We start from the raw sequence: 27270 nt of genomic DNA, 5'->3' as shown, positions 1-27270 counted from the left end.
TGTACAGATATCTCCCTGAGAGAGAGAGGGGGGACTGAGAGACACCAGTCAGTGTACAGATATCTCCCTGAGAGAGAGAGAGGGGACTGAGAGACACCAGTCAGTGTACAGATATCTCCCTGAGAGAGAGAGAGAGGGGACTGAGAGACACCAGTCAGTGTACAGATATCTCCCTGAGAGAGAGAGAGAGAGGACTGAGAGACACCAGTCAGTGTACAGATATCTCCCTGAGAGAGAGAGAGAGAGAGAGGGGACTGAGAGACACCAGTCAGTGTACAGATATCTCCCTGAGAGAGAGAGAGAGAGAGGACTGAGAGACACCAGTCAGTGTATAGATATCTCCCTGAGAGAGAGAGGGGGGGTACTGAGAGACACCAGTCAGTGTACAGATATCTCCCTGAGAGAGAGGGGACTGAGAGACACCAGTCAGTGTACAGATATCTCCCTGAGAGAGAGAGAGGGGGGGACTGAGAGACACCAGTCAGTGTACAGATATCTCCCTGAGAGAGAGGGGGGACTGAGAGACACCAGTGTACAGATATCTCCCTGAGAGAGAGAGAGAGAGGGGGGACTGAGAGACACCAGTCTGTGTACAGATATCTCCCTGAGAGACACCAGTCTGTGTACAGATATCTCCCTGAGAGAGAGAGAGAGAGAGAGGGGACTGAGAGACACCAGTCAGTGTACAGATATCTCCCTGAGAGAGATGGGGGACTGAGAGACACCAGTCTGTGTACAGATATCTCCCTGAGAGAGAGAGAGAGAGAGGGGGGACTGAGAGACACCAGTCTGTGTACAGATATCTCCCTGAGAGAGAGAGGGGACTGAGAGACACCAGTCAGTGTACAGATATCTCCCAGGGAGAGAGTGAGAGGGGACTGAGAGACACCAGTCAGTGTACAGATATCTCCCTGAGAGAGAGGGGGGACTGAGAGACACCAGGCAACAGAAGCGATTGACCAAGCACTTGGAGGGAAGAGGACAGGGGTTGCGAGGGGCCCGAGAGATAGCAGTCAGGTCATCGTTGGCAGGTCCTGAGGTTTAGCTTTGATTATTAACGTACGCGCAGGTCATCTCCAGCGTTCCTGAGACTCCATCGCAGCGTTCCTGCGCCCGCTTCATTTCGGAGGGTAGGGAGCCATCTGGGTTGGAGGGGGGGCGTAGGCCTGTTGTGGGGGGTAGGTGGGCGCCGCTACGTAGGTGGGGTGGGGCAGCACGGTGGTGCTGGCGTTTACCACCGTCACGGTGTTCTTGCGTGCCTTCAGCTCGCGCGCCATCTGACACCAGCCACAGGCGTTGCACCAGTACATGATGCAGCAATCGTTAAAGATGGAGCCCTGGGGGTTGGGGGTGGGGGAGAAGACAAGACAAGACACAAGGGGGTGATTAGATCAATCACTAGCAGTCATCAAACGCCCTCCCGCCCGCTCGATACGTCCACCCCCCCCCCGCCCCCCGCCCCCCCCCCCCCCTCCCCCCCGCAGCGCAGTGGGGTTAGCGTCGCCATCGTTGCGAGCTCGAGGCCCACCCCGCAAGGCACGCTGGTCATCGAAACATTCAGCCCACCAAGTCTCCATCGACATGACTTACACTGATAGAGTGTCTCACCTCTCTCCCTAACCTCCCCAATCTATCTACCCTACATCTTTGCACACTAAGGGGCAATTTAGCATGGCCAATCCACCTAACCTGCACATCTTTGGACAACAAGGGGCAATCTGGGCAGAGTCTGCACGTTCTCCTTGTGTCTGCTTGGGTTTCCTCCAGGTGCTCCAGTTTTCTCCCACGTTCGAAAGATGTGCAGGTTAGATGGATTGGCCATGCTAAATTGCCCCTTAGTGTCAGAGGGATTAGCAGGATAAATGTGCGGAGTTAGGGCCTGGGTGGGATTGTTGTCGGTGCAGACTCGATGGGCCGAATTGCCTCCTTCTGCACTGTTGGGATTCTATGAATTCTCACCAGAGATACGTTCACCACCAGGTGTCCGTGGTGTTGGGACGCCTGTCCAAGTACCTCCATGCTTGGTGGGAACCGCTGGGGTTTGGGTTCTTTCTTGGCCCTGTTAATCCCATTTCAGTTTAACTTTTTCAAAGTTTCCTTTAGCGATTTTCAGCGGGTGCCGTTTTCATTTGCAGCCCCCCACCCCCACCCCTCCCCCTCCCCCCTCCCCGGGTTCGGTGAATGTTTCTTTTTCCTCAAAAGGGTTAAATGGGAGACAGCTGGGACAGGACTACGAGAAGGGCCCAGATTTAGATCTGAATATTGAAGGGCACCGGGCTTCTCAGAAGGACAAGGTTCTGTTCATCGCTGATGGCTGTGGTTCATGAGGAAGGGATGTGGGCCGGTTCAGGAAGCCTGGTTGGGGAAGTGGTTTGCGTAGACGTATGAAAAGACAAAAAGGAAGAAGCCAATATCAACAAAACAAAAAAGTTAGCCATCGACTTCAGGAAGTGTGGAGGGGAACATGCCCCCGTCTACATCAACACGGACCAAAGAGGAAGGACCGAGAGTTTAACGTTTTTAGGTGTCCAGATCAACAACATCTTGTCCTGGTTCCCCCCAAGCTGAGTTAAGAAAGCCCCACCAACGCCTCGACTTTCTCAGAAGACGAAGGAAATTTGGCATGTCTGCTCTGCGACTCTCACCAACTTTTACAGATGCCCCATAGAAAGCATTCTTTCTGGTTGTATCACAGCTTGGTATGGGCTCCTGCTCTGCCCAAGACCGCGAGGAGCTACAAAAGGTCATGAATGTAGCCCAATCCATCACACAAACCAGCCTCCCATCCATTGACTCTGTCGACACTTCCCACTGCCTTGGGAAAAGCAGCCAGCGTAATCAAGGACCCCACACACCCCGGACATTCTCTCTTCCACCTTCTTCCGTCGGGAAATAGATACAAAAGTCTGAGGTCCAGTACCGACCGACTCAAGAACAGCTTCTTCCCTGCTGCTGTCAGACTTTTGAATGGACCTACCTCACATTAAGTTGATCTTTCTCTACACCCTAGCTATGACTGTAACACTACATTCTGCACCCTCTCCTTTCCTTCTCCCCTATGTACTCTATGAACAGTATGCTTTGTCTGTATAGTGCGCAAGAAACAATACTTTTCACTGTATCCCAATACATGTGACAATAATAAATCAAATCAAATCCTTCTCCCCATGTACTCTATGAACGATATGCTTTGTCTGTACAGCGCGCAAGAAACAATACTTTTCACTGTATCCCAACACACGTGACAATAATAAATCAAATCAAATCCTTCTCCCCTATGTACTCTATGAACGGTATGCTTTGTCTGTACAGTGCGCAAGAAACAGTACTTTTCACTGTATCCCAATACATGTGACAATAATAAATCAAATTAAAATCACTCATGTGAAGGGTGTACAGATCCCTGTAACAAGGTCCCACATGATAGGACACAGTATAAAGGAAAAGATAATGGATGGGAAGGGGTAGGGGAAGTAGCCTTGTGGTATTGTCACTGGACTAGTAATCCAGAGACCCAGGGTAAAGCCCTGAGGACCCGGGTTCGAATCCCACCATGGCAGATGGTGAAATTTGAATTCAATAAAAATCTGGAATTAAGAATCTACTGGTGACCATGAAACCATTGTCGGGAAAACCCATCTGTTTCACTAGTGTCCTTTAGGGAAGGAAATCTGTCGTCCTTACCCGGTCTGGTCTGTACAATCCCTGCAGTGTAGAAGGAGGCCCTTCAGCCCATCCACACTTGACTCCGGAGGCACAGCAACGTGGTTGAGTCTCGACTGCCCCCGGACAACTCGGGATGGGCAATAAATGCTGGCCCAGCCAGCGATGCCCATGTCCCACGAATGAATAAGGAAAAAATAATGGGAAAGCAGAGAGCGAAGGAGCCTCTCGGTAATAGCAATCATATGATTGAATTGAATATTCAGTTTGAGGGAGGGAAGAGTGGGTCAAGACTAGTGTTTTAAACTTAAATAATTATTATTGAGCAAATATGACACAAATATGATAGTGAAAGTGAACTGCTGGACACAGTAAAGGGAATATGACAGAGATACAGCGAAAGGGATCATTCAGAACTTGCTGAACAGATACAATCCAAGCCGATAGAAAGATTCCCAGGGGACCCTTCAATCTGTAACACTGCAAATAAAGAAATGAATGAGCTTACAGGTTCATACTTCACCCATTTCGATGTAGGAGCAGAATTTGGCCATTTGGCCCATCGAGTCTGCTATGCCATGGCTGACAAGTTTCTCAACCCCGTTGTCCAGCCTTTACCCCATGACCCTTGATCCACTCACCAATCAGGAGCCGATCTATCTCTGCCTTAAAGGCACAATGACCCGGCCTTCTCTGCGGCAAAGAATTCCACGGATTCACCACCCTCTGGCTGAAGAAATTCCCCCACCTCTCTGTTTCTAAGGGTCATCCTTTCACTCTGAGGCTGTGCCCTCGGATCCCAGTCTCTCCCACTAATGGAACCACCTTCCCCACGTCCACTTTATCCAAGTCTTTCCATATCCTGCAAGTTTAAATGAGATTCCGCACCCCCCCCCCCATCCTTCCTAACTCCATCAAGTATAGATCCAAAGTCCTCAACCGTCCCTCAAACGACAAGCTCTTCATTCCAGGGATCTTCCTCATGGACCTCTTTCCAAGGCCAGCACATCCTTCCTTAGATACCAAAACTGCTCACAATATTCCAAATAGGGTTCGATCAGACCCTTACACAACCTCAGAAGTACATCACAGAAAATATTACAGTGCGGAACAGGCCCTTTGGCCCATCGAGCCTGCACCGATGGTTGAAAGACCTTGACCTGTCCACCTAATCCCACTTGCCAGCACTTGGCCCTGGATGTTGTGACGTGCCAAGTACCCATCCAGGCACTTTTTAAAGGATGTGAGGCCTCCATCACCCTCCCAGGGCAGCGCATTCCAGACCCTCACCACCCTCTGGGTAAAAAAAAAATTCTCCTCAAATCCCCCCCTAAACTTCCCAACGCCTCATTTTTAACTTGTGTCCCCTCGTAACTGACCGTTCAACTAAGGGGAACAGTTGCCCCTTCTGTCCGTGCCCCTCATAATCTTGAGCACCTCGATTAGGTCGCCCCCTCAGCCTTCTCTGCTCCACAGAAAACAACCCAAGTCTACCCAACCTGTCTCCATACATTCCATCCCAGGTAGCATCCTGGTGGATCTCCTCTGCACCCCCTCCAGTGGGTTCACGTCCTTCCTATAACGTGGTGACCAGAACTGCACACCAGCCTCACCAAACTTCTACACAACTCCATCGTGACCTCTCTGCTTCTGTAATCTGTACCTCGATTGATAAAGGCGAGTGTGCCTTTTTCACTACACTATTATTAACCTGCCTCTTCCGCCTTTAGAGATCTGGAGGCAAACACACCAAGGTCCCTTTGTTCTTTGGAACTTTCCTTCCTTCTCAAATTACGAGCCTGACTGAATTTTTTTGAGGGTGTGCCCAAACACATAGATGAAGGAAGAGCGGTGGATGTGGTTTATATGGACTTCAGCGAGGCGTTTGATAAGGTGCCCCATGCAAGGCTTTAGTGAGAAAGTGAGGGGGCATGGGATCCAAGGGGACGTTGCTTTGTGGATTCAGAACTGCAGAAGGCAGAGGGTGGTTTGAATCATAGAACCCTACAGTGCAGAAAGAGGCCCTTCGGCCCATCGGGTCTGCACCGAACACAATCCCACCCAGGCCCTAACCCCATATCCCACTCGCTAATCCCTCTAACCTACACATCCCTATACACGAAGGGGCAATTTTAGAATGGTCAATCAACCTAACCCGCACATCTTTGGACTGTGGGAGGGAACCGGAGTCCCCGGAGGAAACCCACGCAGACACGAGGAGAATGTGCAAACTCCACACGGACAGTGACCCGAGCCGGGAATCGAACCCAGGACCCTGGAGCTGTGAAGCAGCAGTGCTAACCCACTGTGCTACCGCGCCGCCGTTGTAGGTGGCTCTTTTTCTGCATGGAGGTCGGTCACCAGTGGAGTGCCCCAGGGATCTGTTCTGGGACCCTTGCTGTTTGTCATTTTCATAAATGACCTGGATGAGGAAGTGGAGGGATGGATTGGTAAGTTTGCCGATGACACAAAGGTTGGAAGTGTTGTGGATGGTCTGGAGGGTTGTCAGAAGTTGCAGCGAGACTGGGCGGAGGAATGGCATATGGAGTTCAACACAGATAAGTGCGTGGTGATTCATTTTGGCAGGTCAAGTAGGGTGACAGAACGTAATATTAAGGGTAACACTCTTGGCAGTGTGGAAGGATCTTGGGGTCCAGGTTCATAGGATGCTCAAAGCAGCTTTGCATCAATCAAGGGATTGAGTTTAGGAGTCGGGAGGTAATGTTGCCACTTTATAAGACCCTTGTCAGAGTCCACTTGGAGTACTGTGCGCAGTTCTGGTCGCCTCACTACAGGAAGGATGTGGAAGCTATTGAAAGGGTGCAGAGGAGATTTACAAGGATGTTGCCTGGATTGGGAGGCATGCCCCCTGAGGATAGGTTGAGTAAGCTCAGTCTTTTCTCCCTCGAGAGATGGAGGATGAGGGGGTGACCTGATAGAGGTATATAAGATGTTGAGAGATATTGATCGACTGGATTCTCAGAGGCTTTTTCCCAGGGCTGAAATGGTCACTACGAGAGGACACAGGTTTAAGGTGCTGGGGAGCAGGTACAGAGGAGATGTCAGGGGTACGTTTTTCACTCAGAGGGTGGTGAGTGAGTGGAATTGGCGGTGGTGGTGGAGGTGGATTCAATAGGGTCCTTTAAGAGATTTTTGGATAAGTGCATGGGACTTAGTAAGATAGAGGGTTATAGGTAAGACTAGTAGGTAGGGGATATGATCGGCACAACTTGTGGGCCGAAGGGCCTGTTTTAAGCTGTAGCTTTTCCATGTTCTATGTTTCTTACTCCTTCCAAAGTGCACCATCTCACACTTTTTAGGGTTAACCTAGGTCTCTTTGAAGGGTCACCTAGACTTGGAAGCAAAAAAAACAAGAAGGCAGATTGCTACCTGAATCGCTGGAGATTGGGAGCGTGCAGAGGGATCTGGGCGTCCTTGAGCACCAGTCGCTGAGGGTGAGCGTGCAGGTGCAGCAGGCGGGTAAAGAAGGCAAACGGCCCTTGATTGCGAGAGGTTTCAACTTAATAGAGGTTTGTAAGATGACGAGGGGGGGGATAGATAGAGTGGACGTGTAGAGATGGGTGGATGGAGCTATTACTCGGGGGGGCATGACTGTAAGGTTCATGGTGGGAGATACAGGAGGGATGTAGATTCTTCACCCAGAGAGTGGTTGGGGTGTGGAATGGACTGCCTGCTGTGATAGTGGAGTCGGATACTTTAGGAACTTTCAAGGGGGTTCTTGGATAGACACATGGAGAACGATAGGGAGTGGGATAGCTCGATCTTGGGTTTGGACATAGTTCGGCACAACATTGAGGGCCCGTACCGCTCGATGTTTTTATGTAGCAGCAGGGATGTGTTGCTGCAATGATACAGGGGCCTCAGTGAGGCCACACCGAGAGTATTGTGAGCAGTTTTGGTTTCCTTTTCTGAGGAAGGATGTTCTCGCTCTGGAGGGAGTGTAGCCAAGGTTTACCAGGCTGATCCCGGGGACTGATGTACGAGGAGAGACTGACTCGGTTAGGATTGTTTTCCCTGGAGTTCGGGGAGTGGGGGGGAATCTCATAGAGATTCTAACAGGACTAGACAGGGTAGATGCAGGGACTCCTGATGGTGGGGGGTGGAGTCCAGGGGTCACAGTCTGAGGATTCAGGGGTAGACCATTCAGGACGGAGGAGAGGAGACATTCCTTCACCCGGAGAGCCTGTGGAATCCATTCCCACAGGAAGCAGTTAACGCCCAAACGTTGGTTAAATTCACTCACCGGAATTCCGTGCCGCTCGCGCATGGCGGATCGCATGGAGAGGGAGATGGCGGGGATGACTGTCAGGCTGAGGTAGCCACAGCCGTTACAGCAGTGCTCCAGCATCGGAAGGCAGAGGCACTCTCCAAACTCGTCTGCTGTCTTGCACATAAAGCAGGGCATGCACCAAAAAGCACAGCAGCCTACCAGCAGGGAAAGGGGGGGAGAAAGAAAAAGGTCAGAACTCACTGCGGAGAACGCGGAAGGAGGCCGTTCAGCCCATCCAGACTGCCCCGGCCACAATCCCACCCATAACACCCCGCGCATAATCCACCCGCCCCACCCCCCCCCCCAACCCCGGGTCGATTTAGCCCCGGCCCATCCTCTTTGGAGGCAGCCGGAGGGAAACCCACGCAGACACGGGGAGAACGCGCAGACTCCGCACAGGCAGTGAGCCGGGGATTGAAGCTGGCTGCCGTGAGGTGGCGGTGCTAACCCCCTGCGCCACCGTGCCTTCACAGGTACATGTATTCACGCTCAAAATCTTCAACAGAGAGATCGAGGGGTACACCTGCGGGTCAAAGCTTCACGTTTTTAGGTGTCCAGATCACCTGTCCCGGTTTCCCCCACCCCCCCGCCCGCGCACCCCCCAACCCCCCCCACCCACCCCCCCCAACCCAGCCCCCCACCCCCCCGCCCCCCGCCCCACCCCCCCTCCGCCCATGCCGACACTATAGTTAAGAAAGCCCCACCAACGCCTCTACTTTCTGAGAAGACTAAGGAAATTTGGCATGTCTGCTCCGACTCTCACCAACTTTTACAGATGCCCCATAGAAAGCATTCTTTCTGGTTGTATCACAGCTTGGTATGGGCTCCTGCTCTGCCCAAGACCGCAAGGAACTACAAAAGGGTCGTGAATGTAGCCCAATCCGTCACACAAACCAGCCTCCCATCCATTGCCAGCACAATCAAGGACCCCACGCACCCCAGACATTCTCTCTTCCATCAGGAAAAAGACCATGACTCTATGAGTCTAACTGTGTGACACCTTCAGTCAGACAAACAGTCAGCATGAGAACCGAGGCAACGTGGAAAGAAGCAGCTTCCAACCAAAAGCCACGTGCAAATTTAGCGGCACAGTGGCGGTGGTTAGCACTGCTGCTTCACAGAGCCGGGGACCCGGGTTCGATTCCCGGCTTGGGTCACTGTCTGTGCGGACTCTGCGCGCTCCCCCGCCGTGTCTGCGTGTGTTTCCTCCGGGTGCTCCAGTTTCCTCCCACAGTTCAAAGATGTGCAGGTCAGGTGGATTGGCCGTGCTAAATTGCCCCTTAGTGTCCAAAGACGTGCGAGTTAGAGAGATTAATGGGGTACATGTGTGGGAGAGGGCCTGGGTAAAATTCTTTGTTGGAGATTGGGTGCAGGCTCGATGGGCTGAATGGCCTCCTCCTGCCCCGTAATGATTCTTCGAGTCAATGATCTTCCAGTCCCCCCCGCCCCCCCCCCAACTGCCAAAATCGACAGGGGTATGCGTGCCGCACACTCTCATTTGTTGTGGGGTGGGCACGAGGGCAGGGGTTTGGGGAGAGGATGGTTGCTCTCGGCAGGACTGGGAGATCCCACCAGTGGGGAGTGTTGGAGGATTCACCCCTGAAGTTCTCACTTACGTTCACGGGCCACGGTTATGGGGTCACCCGTCCAGGATGGGGTTGGGGTACAAGTCGTGGGGGCAGAGGAAGCTGGGCCTTGGAGTTGGACAAGTTTTGTGCCCTCGGTTGGAGTCGAGAGTTACCTGGGGAGGCGGGACGGGTGGAGTTGAGGGCTCGGCCAGGCCACGCCGCGAGCTTACTCAATGGCGGACAGGCCAAATGGCCTACTCCTGCTGCGAGTTCCTCTGTTCTCATTCCTGTGAGTGCCTCCCACACGGAGAAGAAGCAAAACTCCATGTTGGGTGCTGGCTCAATGCCCAATTGGACCTTTGCGTAACAGGAAACCACGGCCAAATCTCACCTTAAACCTACGAGTTCCCAGATACTTGGAAATTTGTTTCGGCCGCACCCAATAGCACAATACCCAGGAGGCCATTCAGCCCCTCGAGCCATTCAGTGAGACCACTCGTAATCTACAACCTTGTTAGACACCATAGAATCCTTATAGCACAGAAGGAGGCCATTCAGCCCATCGAGGCTGCGCCCACCACAATCCCTATCCCCGTCACCTCACGTATTTACCTTGCTAATCCCCCTGACACTAAGGGGCAATTTAGCATGGCCAATCCACCTAACCTGTACATCTTTGAACACTAAGGGGCAACTTAGCATGGCCAATCCACCTAACCTGCACATCTTTGGACCCTAACAGGTATTTTAGCATGGCCAATCCCCCTAATCTGCACACTTAACCTGCACATGTTTGAATGTAACATAACAATATAAGAACATAAGAAATAGGAGCAGGAGTAGGCCACCTAGCCCTTCGAGCCTGCCCCGCCATTCAATAAGATCATGGCTGATCTGTCGTGGCTCAGTCCCACATTCCCGCCCTCTCCCCATAACCCTTAATCCCCTCTCTTATCAAAAACCCATCAACCCACGTCTTAAAAATATTTAGCGAGGCAGCCTCCACCACTTCAACGGGCAGAGAATTCCAGAGATTCACCACCCTTTGAGTGAAGAAGTTTTTCCTCAACTCTGTTCTAAACCACCCCCCCTTTATCTTGAGGCTGTGCCCCCTAGTCCTACTGTCCTTTCTGAGCGGGAAGAGTCTCTCCACCTCTATCCTATCCATCCCATTCAACATCTTATATGTCTCAATGAGATCTCTCCTCATTCTTCTAAACTCTAACAAGTACAAGCCTAGTTTATTCAGCCTCTCCTCATAGTTCAACCCCCTCAACTCCGGAATCAGCCTAGTAAATTAAGCATGGTTATTTTCCAGACGTCGCTGGATTCCGGGGAAGTGCCGGAAGATTGGAAAACAGCTAATGTTACGCCGTTGTTTAAGAAGGGTGCCAGGCAAAAGGCGGGGAATTATAGGCCGGTTAGTTTAATGTCTGTTGTAGGTAAAATGTTAGAATCCGTCATCAAGGAGGAAATAGCGAGGCATCTTGAGGGGAACTGCTTGATAGAGCAGACGCAGCACGGTTTCGTCAAAGGGAAGTCGTGTCTGACAAATTTACGGGAGCTTTATGAGGATGTGTCTAGGGCGGTGGATAGAGGAGAGCCGGTGGATGTGGTCTTTCTTGATTTTCAGAAGGCGTTTGACAAGGTACCTCACAAGAGGTTATTGCAGGGGGCATGGAGTTGGGGGTAGGGTGTTAGCGTGGATAGAGGATTGGGTGTCAAATAGGAGGCAGAGAGTGGGGGTTAATGGGTGCTATTCGGATTGGCGGTTGGTGACTAGTGGAGTGCCCCAGGGGTCGGTGCTGGGGCCTCAGCTATTTACCATTTATATAGATGATCTGGAGGAGGGAACCGAGTGTAGGGTGTCGAAATTTGCTGATGACACCAAAATTGGTGGAAAGGCAAATTGTGCAGAGGGTGTGGAGAGTCTACAGAGGATCTAGATAGGCTGGGTGAATGGGCCAGGAAATGGCAAATGGAATTTAATGTTGGCAAGTGTGAGGTTGTCCACTTTGGTAGGAATAATGGTAGGAAGGATTATTACTTACGTGGAGAAAAACTGCAGCAGGCGACGGTGCAGAGGGACCTCGGGGTCCTTGTGCATGAGTCGCAAAAACCCAGCTTGCAGGTGCAGCAGGTGGTCAGGAAGGCGAATGGGATGCTGGCCTTCATAGCGAGGGGGATTGAATATAAAAGTAGGGAGGTCTTGCTGCAGCTGTATAGGGCATTGGTGAGGCCGCAGCTGGAGTACTGTGTGCAGTTTTGGGCGCCGTACTTATGCAAGGATATTTTGGCCTTGGAGGGAGTGCAGAGGAGGTTTACTAGGCTGATACCGGAGTTGAGGGGGTTGAGCTATGAGGAGGGGTTGAGCTATGAGGAGAGGCTGAATAGACTAGGCTTGTACTCGTTAGAGTTTAGAAGAATGAGGGGAGGTCTCATTGAGACGTATAAGATGATGAATGGGATGGATAGGATAGAGGTGGAGAAACTCTTCCCGCTCAAAGGATAGTAGGACTAGGGGGCACAGCCTCAAGATAAAGGGGGGTGCGGTTTAGAACGGAGTTGAGGAGGAACTTCTTCACTCAAAGGGTGGTGAATCTCTGGAATTCTCTGCCCGTTGAAGTGGTGGAGGCTGCCTCGCTAAATATTTTTAAGACGCGGGTTGATGGGTTTTTGATAAGAGAGGGGATTAAGGGTTATGGGGAGAGGGCGGGAATGTGGAACTGAGCCACAACAGATCAGCCATGATCTTATTGAATGGCGGGGCAGGCTCGAGGGGCTAGTTGGCCTACTCCTGCTCCTATTTCTTATGTTCTTATGTTCTTAAACCTTCTCTGCACTCCCTCCAAGGCCAGAATATCCTTGCGTAAGTGCGGCGACCAAAACTGCACACAGCACTCCAGCTGCGGCCTCACCAATGCCCTATACAGCCGCAGCAAGACCTCCCTACTTTTATATTCAATCCCCCTCGCGATGAAGGCCAGCATCCCATTCGCCTTCCTGACCACCCGCTGCACCTGCAGGCTGGGTTTTTGCGACTCATGCACAAGGACGCCCAGGTCCCTCTGCAGCGTCGCCTGCTGCAGTTTTTCACCATGTAAGTAATAGTCCTTCCTACCATTATTCCTACCAAAATGGACAACCTCGCACTTGCCAACATTAAATTCCATTTGCCATTTCCTGGCCCATTCGCCCAGCCTATCTAGATCCTTCTGCAGACTCTCCACACCCTCCGCACAATTTGCCGTTCCACCAATCTTGGTGTCATCATCAAATTTCGACACCCTGCACTCGGTTCCCTCCTCCAGATCATCTATATAAATGGTAAATAGCTGAGGCCCCAGCACCGACCCCTGGGGCACTCCACTAGTCACCGACCGCCAATCCGAATAGCACCCATTAACCCCCACTCTCTGCCTATTTGACAGCTCGCTGGTTTGGGCACTAAGGGGCAATTTAGCACGGCCAATCAACACCTAACCTACACGTCTTTCGGGCTGTGGGAGGAAACCGGAGCACCCGGAGGAAACCCACGCAGACACGGGGGAGAACGTGCAGACTCCGCGCAGACAGTGACCCCGAGCCGGGAATCGAACCCGGGTCCCTGGCGCTGGGAGGCAGCAGCGCTAACCCACTGGGCGAGCGAGCGAGCTCGAGGTGGGGGGTGTGGGAGGGGTGGGATTGGGTGGACGCTGGGTGAGGTATCGGGAACCGCGTCAGTGAACAGTGACAGGAACAATGAGTCGGTTAGATTTTCCTTCGTGCCGTATCACTCTGCCATCTCCGTAACCCTCGCCCTCCCTGTGGGGTGTTCGAGCTACCACACACCTGCACATGGGTGTGTGTTTGTGATCTATTTGTGTGATATTTTTAAACTCAGCGATGTTTTCAAGCCAGTGAAAGGTTTATTGTTCGACTTAGTTCCCCCTCGGGCACATTCCTGCTGTGCCTACTTCCTTCTGCCTGTGTTAATCTGGAGAAGAATGCCTACCCTGTGATTACACAGTCTGACGCAAACTGAATTTGTAGAATCAGAGAATGCCAACATTGCAGGAGGAGGCCATTCGGCCCATTGAGTCTGCACTGACCACAATCCCATCCAGGCCCTATCCCCTTAGCCTACTCATATTTACTCTGCTAATTCCCTGACACCAAGGGGCAATTTAGCGTGGCCAATCCACCTAACCTGTGTATCTTTGGACACTAAGGGGCAAATTAGCATGGCCAATCCACCAAACCTGCACATCTTTGGACACTAAGGGACAATTTAGCATGGCCAATCCACCAAACCTGCACATCTTTGGACACTAAGGGGCAATTTAGCATGGCCAATCCATCTAACCTACACATCTTTGGACACTAAGGGACAATTTAGCATGGCCAATCCACCTAACCTGCACATCTTTGGACACTAAGGGACAATTTAGCATGGCCAATCCACCTAACCTGCACATCTTTGGACACGAATGCTAAATTGCCCTTTCGTAGGGCCCACCAACGCCTCTACTTTCTCAGAAGACTAGGGAAATTTGGCATGTCCACTACAACTCTCACCAACTTTTACAGATGCACCATAGAAAGCATTTTTTCTGGTTGTATCACAGCTTGGTATGGGCTCCTGCTCTGCCCAAGACCGCAAGGAAATATAAAGTGTCGTAAATGTAGCCCAATCCATCACACAAACCAGCCACCCATCCATTGACTCTGTCTACACTTCCTGCTGCCTCGGGGAAAAGCAGCCAGCATAATCAAGGACCCCACACACCCCGGACATTCTCTCTTCCACCTTCTTCCGTCGGGAAAAAGATACAAAAGTCTGAGGTCACGTACCGACCGACTCAAGAACAGCTTCTTCCCTGCTGGTGTCAGGCTTTTGAATGGACCTACCTCGCATTAAGTTGATCTTTCTCTACACCCTCACTATGACTGTAACACTACATTCTGCACCCTCTCCTTTCCTTCTCTACGAATGGTATGCTTTGTCTGTATAGCGCACAAGAAACAATACTTTTCACTGTGTCCCAATACTTGTGACAATAATAAATCAAATCCTTCTCCCCGGTGATCCCTGGACAACCTAGTTAGTTTTATTTAATAGTGTCACAAGTCGGCTTACGTAAACACTGCAATGAAGTTACTGTGAAAGTCCCCTAGTCGCCACACTCCGGCGCCTGTTTGGGAGAATTTAGCATGGTCAATGCACGCTAACCAGCACATCTTTCAGACTGTGGGAGGAAACCAGAGCACCCGGAGGAAACCCACAGAGACATGGGGAGAATGTGCAGTCTCCACACAGACAGTGACCCAGTCCGGGAATCGAACCCAGGTCCCTGGCGCTGTGAGGCAGCAGTGCTCCCAAAATGTGGCTGAAGGCCATTTGGTCCATCAGGGCTACGCTAACTCTTTTGAAATTACTATCCTATTCGGCGCAACTGAAATCACGTTCCAATTTCCCGAAACCTTAGCCCCTTGTAGCATTTCCCCAAGTCCTCTTTCACAGTGGGCGGCATGGTGGCACAGTGGGTTAGCACTGCTGCTTCACAGCTCCAGGGTCCTGGGTTCGATTCCCGGCCTCGGGTCACTGTCTGTGCGGAGTTTGCACATTCTCCTCGTGTCTGTGTGGGTTTCCTTCGGGTGCTCCGGTTTGCTCCCACAGTCCAAAGATGTGCGGGTTAGGATGCATTGGGCTGCACTAAGAAATTGCCCCTTAGTGTCCAGGGATGTGTAGGTTAGAGGGATTAGAGGGTATAATATGTAGGGATATGGGGTGGGGGGGTGTAGGGCCTGGGTGGGATTGTGTTCGGTGCAGACTCGATGGGCCGAAGGGCCTCTTTCTGCATCATAGGGTTCTTTGTTCTACTTTTAACTCGATTAACTTCCTGAACCCTGGGCAAACCACATCATAACAACTTACAGCACTTGTTTTGTCAATCACTCTGAATCTAACTTCTCCCGAAATTAAACCACCTGCTGCCACTATCAGATCTCCTTTATTTTCCATCACAAAACATCTTATTATTCAGAACAACATCATTCAATCTTCCCTTATTAGGTAGCGACAGTGTAGGGGGAGCTTTACTCTGTATCTAACCCCGTGCTGTACCTGTCCTGGGAGTGTTTGATGGGGGGACAGTGTAGAGGGAGCTTTACTCTGTATCTAACCCCGTGCTGTACCTGTCCTGGGAGTGTTTGATGGGGGGACAGTGTAGAGGGAGCTTTACTCTGTATCTAACCCTGTGCTGTACCTGTCCTGGGAGTGTTTGATGGGGGGACAGTGTAGAGGGAGCTTTACTCTGTATCGAACCCCGTGATGTACCTGTCCTGGGAGTGTTTGATGGGGGGACAGTGTAGAGGGAGCTTTACTCTGTATCTAACCCCGTGCTGTACCTGTCCTGGGACTGTTTGATGGAGGGGACAGTGTAGAGGGAGCTTTACTCTGTATCTAACCCCGTGCTGTACCTGTCCTGGGACTGTTTGATGGGGGGACAGTGTAGAGGGAGCTTTACTCTGTATCTAACCCCGTGCTGTACCTGTCCTGGGACTGTTTGATGGGGGGACAGTGTAGAGGGAGCTTTACTCTGTATCTAACCCCATGCTGTACCTGTCCTGGGAGTGTTTGATGGAGACAGTGTAGAGGGAGCTTTACTCTGTATCTAACCCCGTGCTGTACCAGTCCTGGGAGTGTTTGATGGGGGGGACAGTGTAGAGGGAGCTTTACTCTGTATCTAACCCCATGCTGTACCTGTCCTGGGAGTGTTTGATGGGGGACAGTGTAGAGGGAGCTTTACTCTGTATGTAACCCATTGCTGTACCTGTCCTGGGAGTGTTTGATGGGGGACAGTGTAGAGGGAGCTTTACTCTGTATCTAACCCCGTGCTGTACCTATCCTGGGAGTGTTTGATGGGGGACAGAGTGAAAGAGTGTCTGTAAATGTGTGTGGGTGTGTGTGTGTGCGTGCGAGTGTGTGTATGTGAGTGTGTGTGTGTGTGAGAGAGAGTGTGTGTGTGTGTGAGAGACAGGACTGTAGGAGGACTCAGTCAGCGCCCCCTAATGGTGCCCAGGGGTGGTGGGGAAGGGAGAGTCAATACGTACAGATTCCACAGTCTTGGCAGCACTCGAAGAGGCCGCTGTTCCAGCCTTTGGGCTGGGTGCTGATGATGGTTGTGGTGGTTGCAGTTTGCTGAGGCTGGGCCATGACGACAACAGGAGCAGCCATGGCTGACCTAACACAGAGAGAGAGAGAGAGAGAGAGAGACATCAGCCACTTTACACAGAGTATTTCCATATCCCGTACCCAAACAACCTCACCCCATCATCAATTTGTTTAAATTTCTTTATTAGCCACAAGTAAGGCTTACATTAACACTGCAATGGAGTTACTGTGAAAATCCCCCACACTCGGCGCCTGTTGGGGTAATAGTGAGGGAGAATTTAGCCAATGCACCCTAACCAGCACGTCTTTCGGGCTGTGGGAGGAAACCGGAGCACCCGGAGGGAAACCCACGCAGACACGGGGAGAATGTGCAGACTCCACACAGACAGTGGACCCGAGCCGGGAATCGAACCCGGCTCCCTGGCGCTGTGAGGCAGCAGCGCTAACCCACTGTGCCGTCCCTCAATGCCCCTCCCCCGTTAGGGGAGGAACCCTTCACAAAGGTCGTTGTCAAATTGACCACGTGTTGACAGTACACCGTCAGGCCATTTGGCCCATCTGCTGCTGCTGCTTCTGTCCCTCGCACCAACCTCCTCCCAATCTCACATTCTCCCCACTCCCCCCGTGGGAGCGAGTCCCACATTCTCCCCCCACTCCCCGTGGGAGCGAGTCCACATTCTCCCCCCCAGTCCCCCCGTGAGCGAGTCCCACATTCTCCCCCACTCCCCGTGGGAGCGAGTCCCACATTCTCCCCCACTCCCCCGTGGGAGCGAGTCCCACATTCTCCCCCACTCCCGTGGGAGCGAGTCCCACATTCTCCCCCATTCCCCGTGGGAGCGAGTCCCACATTCTCCCCCACTCCCCCCGTGGGAGCGAGTCCCACATTCTCCCCCACTCCCCGTGGGAGCGAGTCCCACATTCTCCCCACTTCCCCATGGGAGTGCGAGTCCCACATTCTCCCCACTCCCCGTGGGAGCGAGTCCCACATTCTCCCGCTCCCCATGGGAGCGAGTCCCACATTCTCCCCACTCCCCGTGGGAGCGAGTCCCACATTCTCCCCACTCCCCGTGGGAGCGAGTCCCACATTCTCCCCACTCCCGTGGGAGCGAGTCCCACATTCTCCCCCCCCGTGGGAGCGAGTCCCACTATTCTCCCCACTCCCCGTGGGAGCGAGTCCCACATTCTCCCCCCCGTGGGAGCGAGTCCCACATTCTCCCCACTCCCCGTGGGAGCGAGTCCCACATTCTCCCCATCCCCTGTGGGAGCGAGTCCCACATTCTCCCCACTCCCCCGTGGGAGCGAGTCCCACATTCTCCCCACTCCCCGTGGGAGTGAGTCCCACATTCTCCCCCACTCCCCATGGGAGTGAGTCCCACATTCTCCCCCCGTGGGAGCGAGTCCCACATTCTCCCCCACCCCCCGTGGGAGTGAGTCCCCATTCTCCCCCACCCCCCATGGGAGCGAGTCCCACATTCTCCCCCACTCCCCATGGGAGTGAGTCCCACATTCTCCCCCACTCCCCATGGGAGTGAGTCCCACATTCTCCCCCACCCCCCATGGGAGCGAGTCCCACATTCTCCCCCACTCCCCATGGGAGTGAGTCCACATTCTCCCCCATCCCCCATGGGAGTGAGTCCCACATTCTCCCTCCCATTCCCTGCACATCTTTGGACACTAAGGGGCAATTTACTCATGCTGGATGTCACACTTGGGGCGAATGGGATCAAAGGTTATGGGGAAAAGCAGAATGAGGCTACTGAGGTATATGGGCGGCACGGTGACACAGTGGGTTAGCACAGCTGCCTCACAGCGCTAGGGCTCAGGTTCGATTCCTGGCTCAGGTCACTGTCTGTGAGCAGTTTGCATGTTCTCCCCGTGTCTGTGTGGGTTTCCTCCTGTTTCCTCCCACAGTCCGAAAGATGTTTGGTTAGGTGAATTGGCCAGGCTAAATTGCCGCTTAGTGTCCAAAGATGTGTAGGTTAGGTGGATTGGCCATGCTAAATTGCTCCTTAGTGTCCAAAGATGTGTAGGTTAGGTGGATTGGCCATGCTAAATTGTACCCTTAGTGTCCAAAGATGTGTAGGTTAGGTGGATTTGGCCATGCTAAATTGCTCCTTAGTGTCCAAAGATGTGTAGGTTAGGTGGATTGGCCATGCTAAATTGCTCCTTAGTATCCAAAGATGTGTAGGTTAGGTGGATTGGCCATGCTAAATTGCCCCTTAGTGTCCAAAGATGTGTAGGTTAGGTGGATTGGCCATGCTAAATTGCCCCTTAGTAGTCCAAAGATGTGTAGGTTAGGTGGATTGGCCATGCTAAATTACCCCTTAGTGTCAGGAGGACTAGCTAGGGTAAATGCATGGGGTTACAGAGAAAGGGCCTGTGTGGTCATTGCAGACTCAATGGACTGAATGGCCTCCTTCTGCATTGCAGGGATTCTATGATCTGAGAGTTGGACAGACAGCCACGATCGTGATGAACGGCGGAGCGGGCTGGTCAGGGCCGAATGGTCTCCTTCTGTCATCTACCTTCCACCATTCTGGATCTCGTCGAAGTCCATCAGATGCAAATCCATCCGGGAACAGGTTCGACGGGCTAACTAAGGGAAGCAGGATCTCCGAGTGGAGGCATTCAGGGAATTTGGCAGAAGTGCGATGCCACGCCCGCTCCATCCAGGGCCTCGTGTGAGGCAAGGCCTTGGACAAATTCCAGGCTGCCAATCAGGAAGTAAGACTCACATCCACACACGGGTCTCACTCAGTACCATCCCCAACAAGGGAGTCTCCAAGTACCACCACCCCTTGGTCTGTACGCAATGAAGGCCCTGCCTCCACCGTCACGGGGACAGAGGACTGGCATGTGCCAACATTTCAATGACTACCCCGCCCCGACTCTCCCCACCCTCCCACCAGTCTGACTGGCTCCAAACAGGTTAATTTCATTAGATCATATTCAGCACATTGAGTCTAACACCGACCACACAAACCCCATCCCCATAACCCCATCTATTTAACCCGCTCAACCTCCCTAACGCTGAGATGCAATTCAACATGGCCAATCCACTGAACCTACACATCTTTGGACACTAAGGGGCAATTTAGCATGGCCAATCCACCTAACCTGCACATCTTTGGACACTAAGGGGCAATTTAGCATGGCCAATCCACCTAACCCTACACATCTTTGGACACTAAGGGGCAATTCAACATGGCCAATCCACCTAACCTACACATCTTTGGACACTAAGGGACAATTTAGCATGGCCAATCCACCTACCTGCACATCTTTGGACACTAAGGGACAATTTAGCATGGCCAATCCACCTAACCTGCACACCCATGTGGGGAGAGTGGGATTAGACTGGGTGGGATATTAAAGGGTGCGGGGAGTGAGGGGGAGAGTGGGATTAGACTGGGAGGGATATTAAAGGGTGCGGGGAGTGAGGGGGGAGAGTGGGATTAGACTGGGTGGGATATTAAAGGGTGCGGGGAGTGAGGGGGGAGAGTGGGATTAGACTGGGTGGGATATTAAAGGGTGCGGGGAGTGAGGGGGAGAGTGGGATAGACTGGGTGGGATATTAAAGGGTGTGGGGAGTGAGGGGGAGAGTGGGATTAGACTGGGTGGGATATTAGAGGGTGCGGGAGTGAGGGAGGAGAGTGGGATTAGACTGGGTGGGATATTAAAGGGTGCGGGGAGTGAGGGGGGAGAGTGGGATTAGACTGGGTGGGATATTAAAGGGTGCGGGGAGTGAGGGGGGAGAGTGGGATTAGACTGGGTGGGATATTAAAGGGTGCGGGGAGTGAGGGGGAGAGTGGGATTAGACTGGGTGGGGTATTAAAGGGTGAGGGGGGGAGAGTGGGATTAGACTGGGTGGGATATTAAAGGGTGCGGGGAGTGAGGGGGAGAGTGGGATGAGACTGGGTGGGATATTAAAGGGTGCGGGGAGCGAGGGGGGAGAGTGGGATTAGACTGGGTGGGATATTATAGGGTGTGGGGAGTGAGGGGGAGAGTGGGATTAGACTGGGTGGGATATTAAAGGGTGCGGGGAGTGAGGGGGAGAGTGGGATTAGACTGGGTGGGATATTAAAGGGTGCGGGGAGTGAGGGGGAGAGTGGGATTAGACTGGGTGGGATATTAAAGGGTGCGGGGAGTGAGGGGGAGAGTGGGATTAGACTGGGTGGGATATAAAGGGTGCGGGGAGTGAGGGGGAGAGTGGGATTAGACTGGGTGGGATATTAAAGGGTGCGGGGAGTGAGGGGGAGAGGTGGGATTAGACTGGGTGGATATTAAAGGCAGTGAGGGGGGGAGTGGGATTAGACTGGGTGGGATATTAAAGGGTGCGGGGAGTGAGGGGAGTGAGGGGGATTAGACTGGGTGGATTGTAGTGCAGTAACTGGCTCAGAATTCCTACACGGAAGAGACAGGTTTTTGTCTGACTGCATTCCATGGGAGTTGGTTTAGGATTAGGCCCTGAACTCGAGAACAAGCCGCTGCTCAAAAGGGTGAACTGGTGATTAATCGCGAAATGTCAAACAAGAGGAGTGTAAATATTAACCCACCCGTGACAAGTTTCATCACGCGGTGGACCAAACCCTCAGTGACAACGCAGGGAGGCCACCATTCCAAACCAGGGCCTTCTTTATCCCCAAGCGCTTGACTGAATTCTACCCGATTTTCACCGCACGAAACAGGCCATTTGGCCCTCCCGCTGGTATCCCCTGCTCTGCACGAGCCTCCGCGTGCCCCCCACCCCACTCTTCCCACCCTCTACATTAACACGTATCCTCCCGTCCCTGTCTCACCTCCATCCTGCTTTCTCTCCGACTAACCTCTACACCATCCAACCACCTCCCCACGCCCCTACCCCCCCTCCCCCAACCTCAGACATTCTCCGCTTCCAGAATTTTCTCTCTCTCTCTCTCGGGCACTCTCTTGCCTGGGCTCCAGCCGTAGAGGCCAACGTGGTGGCCATTTTGTGACGCTCGCACTCATCAAAATGGCCGCCCAGTTGACCGAGCAGCATTGGCTGAGGTGGAGTGTGGGGGCGAGGGAATTCTTGGCCAGGGCAGGGGAGTGGGGGGGACACCAGGAGGACGTGTCTCCCCCACCAATAAGAATTAAGTCCTCGACGCTAAGGGCTCGGCTCCTATTGGGCGGACAGAGGGCACCTTGCCAAGCCTCATGACGATCTCCTCCAAGGCCTCGTAACCACGGGTGACGATCTCTGCGCACCACCAAAGCAAACGCCACCCTGCCCCACCCTCTGGCACCTGGCCTAGCTTGATCCCACTGGCAGGTTTGCGCTCGGCTCGGGCTTGAGGCCTAGTAAGACCCAGAGCCTCGTTAGGCCCGGATTCCCGACAGAGCTGCCCGGGAGCGAGGGAGGTTTCAGGATACGCTCCGAACTTTATTTTTTTTCATTCCTTGGGTTTTGTCCTTCTTTTTCAATCGGAGGCAAGAAAGTGGGATGAGAATCGGGATAGAGGGGGAGCGGGCAGGGAGGCGGATTCGGGATCAGGTTAGCCGCGATGACGTCAATAACGGCAAAGCGGGATGGAGGGGCCGAATGGCCCATTCCCGCTCCAAATTCCCGTGTTGGAAGGAACGGGAGCGGGCGAGAAGAGGAAGGAAAATCCCTGAAACGCCCTCCCGCACGGTTCCTCCACGACGCGGGACCGGGAACGGCGGGAGAGTTCGGCGACCACCCCCCCCGCTCCCTCCCACCGCCCAAGCCGGTCCTTAAACGGCAATCGTCAACCGGGATCGGACTGTGCCCTCTCCCCTGCTCCCCCCACCACCCCACCCTTCCCAGCCTCAGAACTGCCCTCATGACCTCTGGGCCTGACCCTCACATTGCACCAGGTGGGAGCTGGGGGAGACCAATCTTCCGATTCCTACAGGATTCGTCACAGGCAGGGTGGGAAATCTAGCCGGACCCCTCAGAGATCCGTGGACCTGGGGCCCGAATTCCCGGTCTTGGGGTGGATGCGACTGGGAAAATCCCGTAATGAGGCTCGGGGGAGGGGAAGGGGGTCTCCACCCTCTACAGAACCTTCCAGATGTCCGCTAACCCACGCCACCACCCCACCCCGCCCACTGCTCGAATCCAATCTCATGCCCACATCACCCCCCCGCCACTCTCTCGCCTCCACACGATGCCTCGCATCTCACAATCCCCCTCCTTGTCACTCGAATCCCCTCTCACCTATCGCCACCCCCCCCACTCCGCCAAATATCCCACCCAGTCTAATCCCACTCTCCCCCTCACTCCCCGCACCCTTTAATATCCCACCCAGTCTAATCCCACTCTCCCCCTCACTCCCCGCACCCTTTAATATCCCACCCAGTCTAATCCCACTCTCCCCCTCACTCCCCACACCCTTTAATATCCCACCCAGTCTAATCCCACTCTCCCCCTCTCTCCCCGCACCCTTTAATATCCCACCCAGTCTAATCCCACTCTCCCCCTCACTCCCCGCACGCTTTAATATCCCAACCGGTCTAATCCCACTCTCCCCCTCACTCCCCGCACCCTTTAATATCCCACCCAGTCTAATCCCACTCTCCCCCTCACTCCCCGCACCCTTTAATATCCCACCCAGTCTAATCCCACTCTCCCCCTCACTCCCCGCACCCTTTAATATCCCACCCAGTCTAATCCCACTCTCCCCCCTCACCGTTTAATATCCCACCCAGTCTAATCCCACTCTCCCCCCTCACTCCCCACACCCTTTAATATCCCACCCAGTCTAATCCCATTCTCCCCCTCACTCCCCACACCCTTTAATATCCTACCCAGTCTAATCCCACTCTCCCCCCTCACTCCCCGCACCCTTTAATATCCCACCCAGTCTAATCCCACTCTCCCCCTCACTCCCCGTACCTTTAATATCCCACCCAGTCTAATCCCACTCTCCCCCTCACTCCCCACACCCTTTAATACCCCACCCAGTCTAATCCCACTCTCCCCCTCGCTCCCCGCACCCTTTAATATCCCACCCAGTCTAATCCCACTCTCCCCCTCACTCCCCGCACCCTTTAATATCCCACGCAGTCTAATCCCACTCTCCCCTCACTCCCCGCACCCTTTAATATCCCACCCAGTCTAATCCCACTCTCCCCCTCACTCCCCGCACCCTTTAATATCCCACCCAGTCTAATCCCACTCTCCCCGTCACTCCCCACACCCTTTAATATCCCACCCAGTCTAATCCCACTCTCCCCCTCACTCCCCGCACCCTTTAATATCCCACCAAGTCTAATCCCACTCTCCCCGTCACTCCCCACACCCTTTAATATCCCACCCAGTCTAATCCCACTCTCCCCCTCACTCCCCGCACCCTTTAATATCCCACCCAGTCTAATCCCACTCTCCCCCATCACTACCCGCACCCTTTAATATCCCACCCAGTCTAATCCCACTCTCCCCGTCACTCCCCACACCCTTTAATATCCCACCCAGTCTAATCCCACTCTCCCCCCTCACTCCCCGCACCCTTTAATATGCCACCCAGTCTAATCCCACTCTCCCCCTCACTCCCCACACCCTTTAATATCCCACCCAGTCTAATCCCACTCTCTCCCTCACTCCCCGCACCCTTTAATATCCCACCCAGTCTAATCCCACTCTCCCCCATCACTACCCGCACCCTTTAATATCCCACCCAGTCTAATCCCACTCTCCCCTCACTCTTTAATATCCCACCCAGTCTAATCCCACTCTCCCCCCTCACTCCCTGTACCCTTTAATATCCCACCCAGTCTAATCCCACTCTCCCCCCTCACTCCCCGCACCCTTTAATATCCCACCCAGTCTAATCCCACTCTCCCCCCTCACTCCCTGTACCCTTTAATATCCCACCCAGTCTAATCCACTCTCCCCCTCACTCTTTATTATCCCACCCAGTCTAATCCCACTCTCCCCCCTCACTCCCTGTACCCTTTAATATCCCACCCAGTCTTATCCCACTCTCCCCCTCACTCCCCGCACCTTTAATATCCCACCCAGTCTAATCCCACTCTCCCCCCTCACTCCTGTACCCTTTAATATCCCACCCAGTCTAATCCTACTCTACCCCTCACTCTTTAATATCCCACCCAGTCTAATCCATCTCTCCCCCTCACTCCCCGCACCCTTTAATATCCCACCCAGTCTAATCCCACTCTCCTCCTCACTCCCTGCACCCTTTAATATCCCACCCAGTCTAATCCCACTCTCCTCCTCACTCCCTGCACCCTTTATATCCCACCCAGTCTAATCCCACTCTCCCCCTCACTCCCCACACCCTTTAGTATCCCACCCAGTCTAATCCCACTCTCCCCCCTCACTCCCCACACCCTTTAATATCCCACCCAGTCTAATCCCACTCTCCCCCCTCACTCCCCACACCCTTTAATATCCCACCCAGTCTAATCCCACTCTCCCCCCTCACTCCCCGCACCCTTTAATATCCCACCCAGTCTAATCCCACTCTCCCCCTCACTCCCCGCACCCTTTAATATCCCACCCAGTCTAATCCCACTCCCCCCCTCACTCCCCGCACCCTTTAATATCCCACCCAGTCTAATCCCACTCCCCCCCTCACTCCCCGCACCCTTTAATATCCCACCCAGTCTAATCCCACTCTCCCCCCTCACTCCCCGCACCCTTTAATATCCCACCCAGTCTAATCCCACTCCCCCCCTCACTCCCCGCACCCTTTAATATCCACCCAGTCTAATCCCACTCCCCCCCTCACTCCCCGCACCCTTTAATATCCCACCCAGTCTAATCCCACTCTCCCCCTCACTCCCCGCACCCTTTAATATCCCACCCAGTCTAATCCCACTCTAATCGGTTGGGATTATATTCGCTGGAGTTCAAAAGAGCGAGAGAGGGATCGTATAGAAACTTATAAAACTCAAACAGGGTTAGACAGGGTAGATTCAATATTGTGTATAGGGTTGGTACCCTTATCCAAAGAAGATATGTTGGATAGTGAGAGGATTTGAGTACAGGGATAGGGATGCTTTGCTGCAATCGTACAGGGTGTTGGTGAGGTTACACCTGGAGTATTGTGAGCAGTTTTGTTCCCCTTATCCGAGGAAGGATATCCTTGCTATAGAGGGAGCACAGCGAAGGTTTACCAGGCTGATTCCTGGGACGGCAGGTCTGTCATACCAGGAGAGACTGAGTCGGTTAGGATTTATATTCACTGGAGTTTAGACGAGTGAGAGGGGATCTGATAGAAACTTATAAAATTCTAATAGGGTTAGACAGGGTAGATTCAGAAAGAATGTTCCTGATGGTGGGTGGGGGGGGGGGGGGGTCCATTACTACGGGGTCATAGTTTGAGGATAAGGGGTAAACCTTTTAGGACGGAGGCGAGGAGATTGCTTCACCCAGAGAGTGGTGGAATTCACTCCCAGAGAAAGAAGGATTTGATTTATTATTGTCACATGTATTGGGACACAGTGAAAAGTATTGTTTCTTGTGCCCTATACAGACAAAGCATACCGTTCATAGAGAAGGAAAGTAGAGTGTCGTTTTACAGTCACAGCGAGGGTGTAGAGAAAGATCAGCTTAATGCGAGGTAGGTCCATTCACAAGTCTGACAGCAGCAGGGAAGAAGCTGTTCTTGAGTCGGTCGGTACGTGACCTCAGACTTTTGTATCTTTTCCCCGATGGAAGAAGGTGGAAGAGAGAATGTCCGGGGTGTGTGGGGTCCTTAATTATGCTGGCTGCTTTTCCCCGAGGCAGCGGGAAGTGTGGACAGAGTCAGTGGATGGGAGGGTGGTTTGAGTGATGGATTGGGCTACATTCTTGACCCTTTTGTAGTTCCTTGCGGTCTTGGTCAGAACGGGAGCCGGAAAGGAGTTGGCTTGCGCACTGGGTGGGCGAGGCTAAAACATGGTGCCATTTCGAGAAGGAATTAGATATTGGTCTTGGGGCTGAAGGTATCGCGGGAGATGGGGGGGAGGCGGAGTGGGGGGGGAAGTGGAGTGGCGGGGGGAGTGGAGGGGGGCGGGGGGGAGAGCGGAGTGGGGGGGGGGGGAGCGGAGTGGGGGGGGGAGCGGAGTGGGGGGGGGGAGCGGAGTGGGGGGGGAGCGGAGTGGGGGGGGGGAGCGGAGTGGGGGGGGGGGAGCGGAGTGGGGGGGGGGAGCGGAGGAGGAGGGGCAGGCGGAATCAGAACATTGAATTCGACGATCAGCTGTGATCGTAACGAATGGCGGAGTGGGCTCGATGGGCCGAACGGCCTCCTCCCGCTTCTCGGTTCTGTGACTCCGCGTAAAAACCGACCCGGGATTCCATCGCCCCAACCCCGGTACTGTGATTCCGAGCGGGATACTCCGCAACCCCAACGCTGTACAGACACGAGACTTCCTCCCCCCAACGCAGCTCGCCGTGCCCCCCCCCACCTTAATGGGATCATGCTGTGCATCCCCCCCCCTACAAACACCCTCTCCCCACCCACCCCCGCCCCCCCTGCCCCGGTTTGGCCTCAGTACCTCGTCCGGTGCCAGTCCTCGCCGGCTTAGGGTTCCTCTGAGCTCGACGTCCCGGCTCCCTCTAGCCCCAGGTGCGCAAACAAGAGTGAGAGGCGGAAGGTGCCGGG

General features: G+C 53.4%; 1 protein-coding gene across 1 annotated transcript; it reads right to left on the bottom strand.

The window, feature by feature from the left end:
• Nucleotides 1-770: 770 nt before the first annotated feature.
• On the bottom strand, nucleotides 771-27270 carry LOC145340062 (cornifelin homolog). The gene is made up of 4 exons (XM_080184480.1): nucleotides 27164-27270; nucleotides 16618-16748; nucleotides 7928-8109; nucleotides 771-1337 (listed from the first exon to the last, which is right to left on the bottom strand). Exons 2-4 carry the CDS (start codon nucleotides 16739-16741, stop codon nucleotides 1119-1121), a joined length of 525 nt encoding a protein of 174 aa, XP_080040606.1. The 5' UTR covers nucleotides 16742-16748; nucleotides 27164-27270; the 3' UTR covers nucleotides 771-1118.

The sequence above is a fragment of the Carcharhinus amblyrhynchos genome, unplaced genomic scaffold, assembly GCF_965287045.1.
Source record: "Carcharhinus amblyrhynchos unplaced genomic scaffold, sCarAmb.v2.hapA scaffold_753, whole genome shotgun sequence".
NCBI lineage: Eukaryota > Metazoa > Chordata > Chondrichthyes > Carcharhiniformes > Carcharhinidae > Carcharhinus > Carcharhinus amblyrhynchos.
This window is presented reverse-complemented; position numbering and strand designations above follow the sequence as displayed.

Bases quoted from the DNA above. Each gene is read 5' to 3' on its own strand.
- LOC145340062 (XM_080184480.1), bottom strand. From the start codon at position 16,741: ATGGCTGCTCCTGTTGTCGTCATGGCCCAGCCTCAGCAAACTGCAACC. The intron at 8,110-16,617 runs GTACGTATTGAC...CCCTGCTGGTAG, and splicing joins CTGCCAAGACTGTGGAATCT to GCTGCTGTGCTTTTTGGTGC. The intron at 1,338-7,927 runs GTGAGTGAATTT...CCCAACCCCCAG, and splicing joins GCGAGCGGCACGGAATTCCG to GGCTCCATCTTTAACGATTG.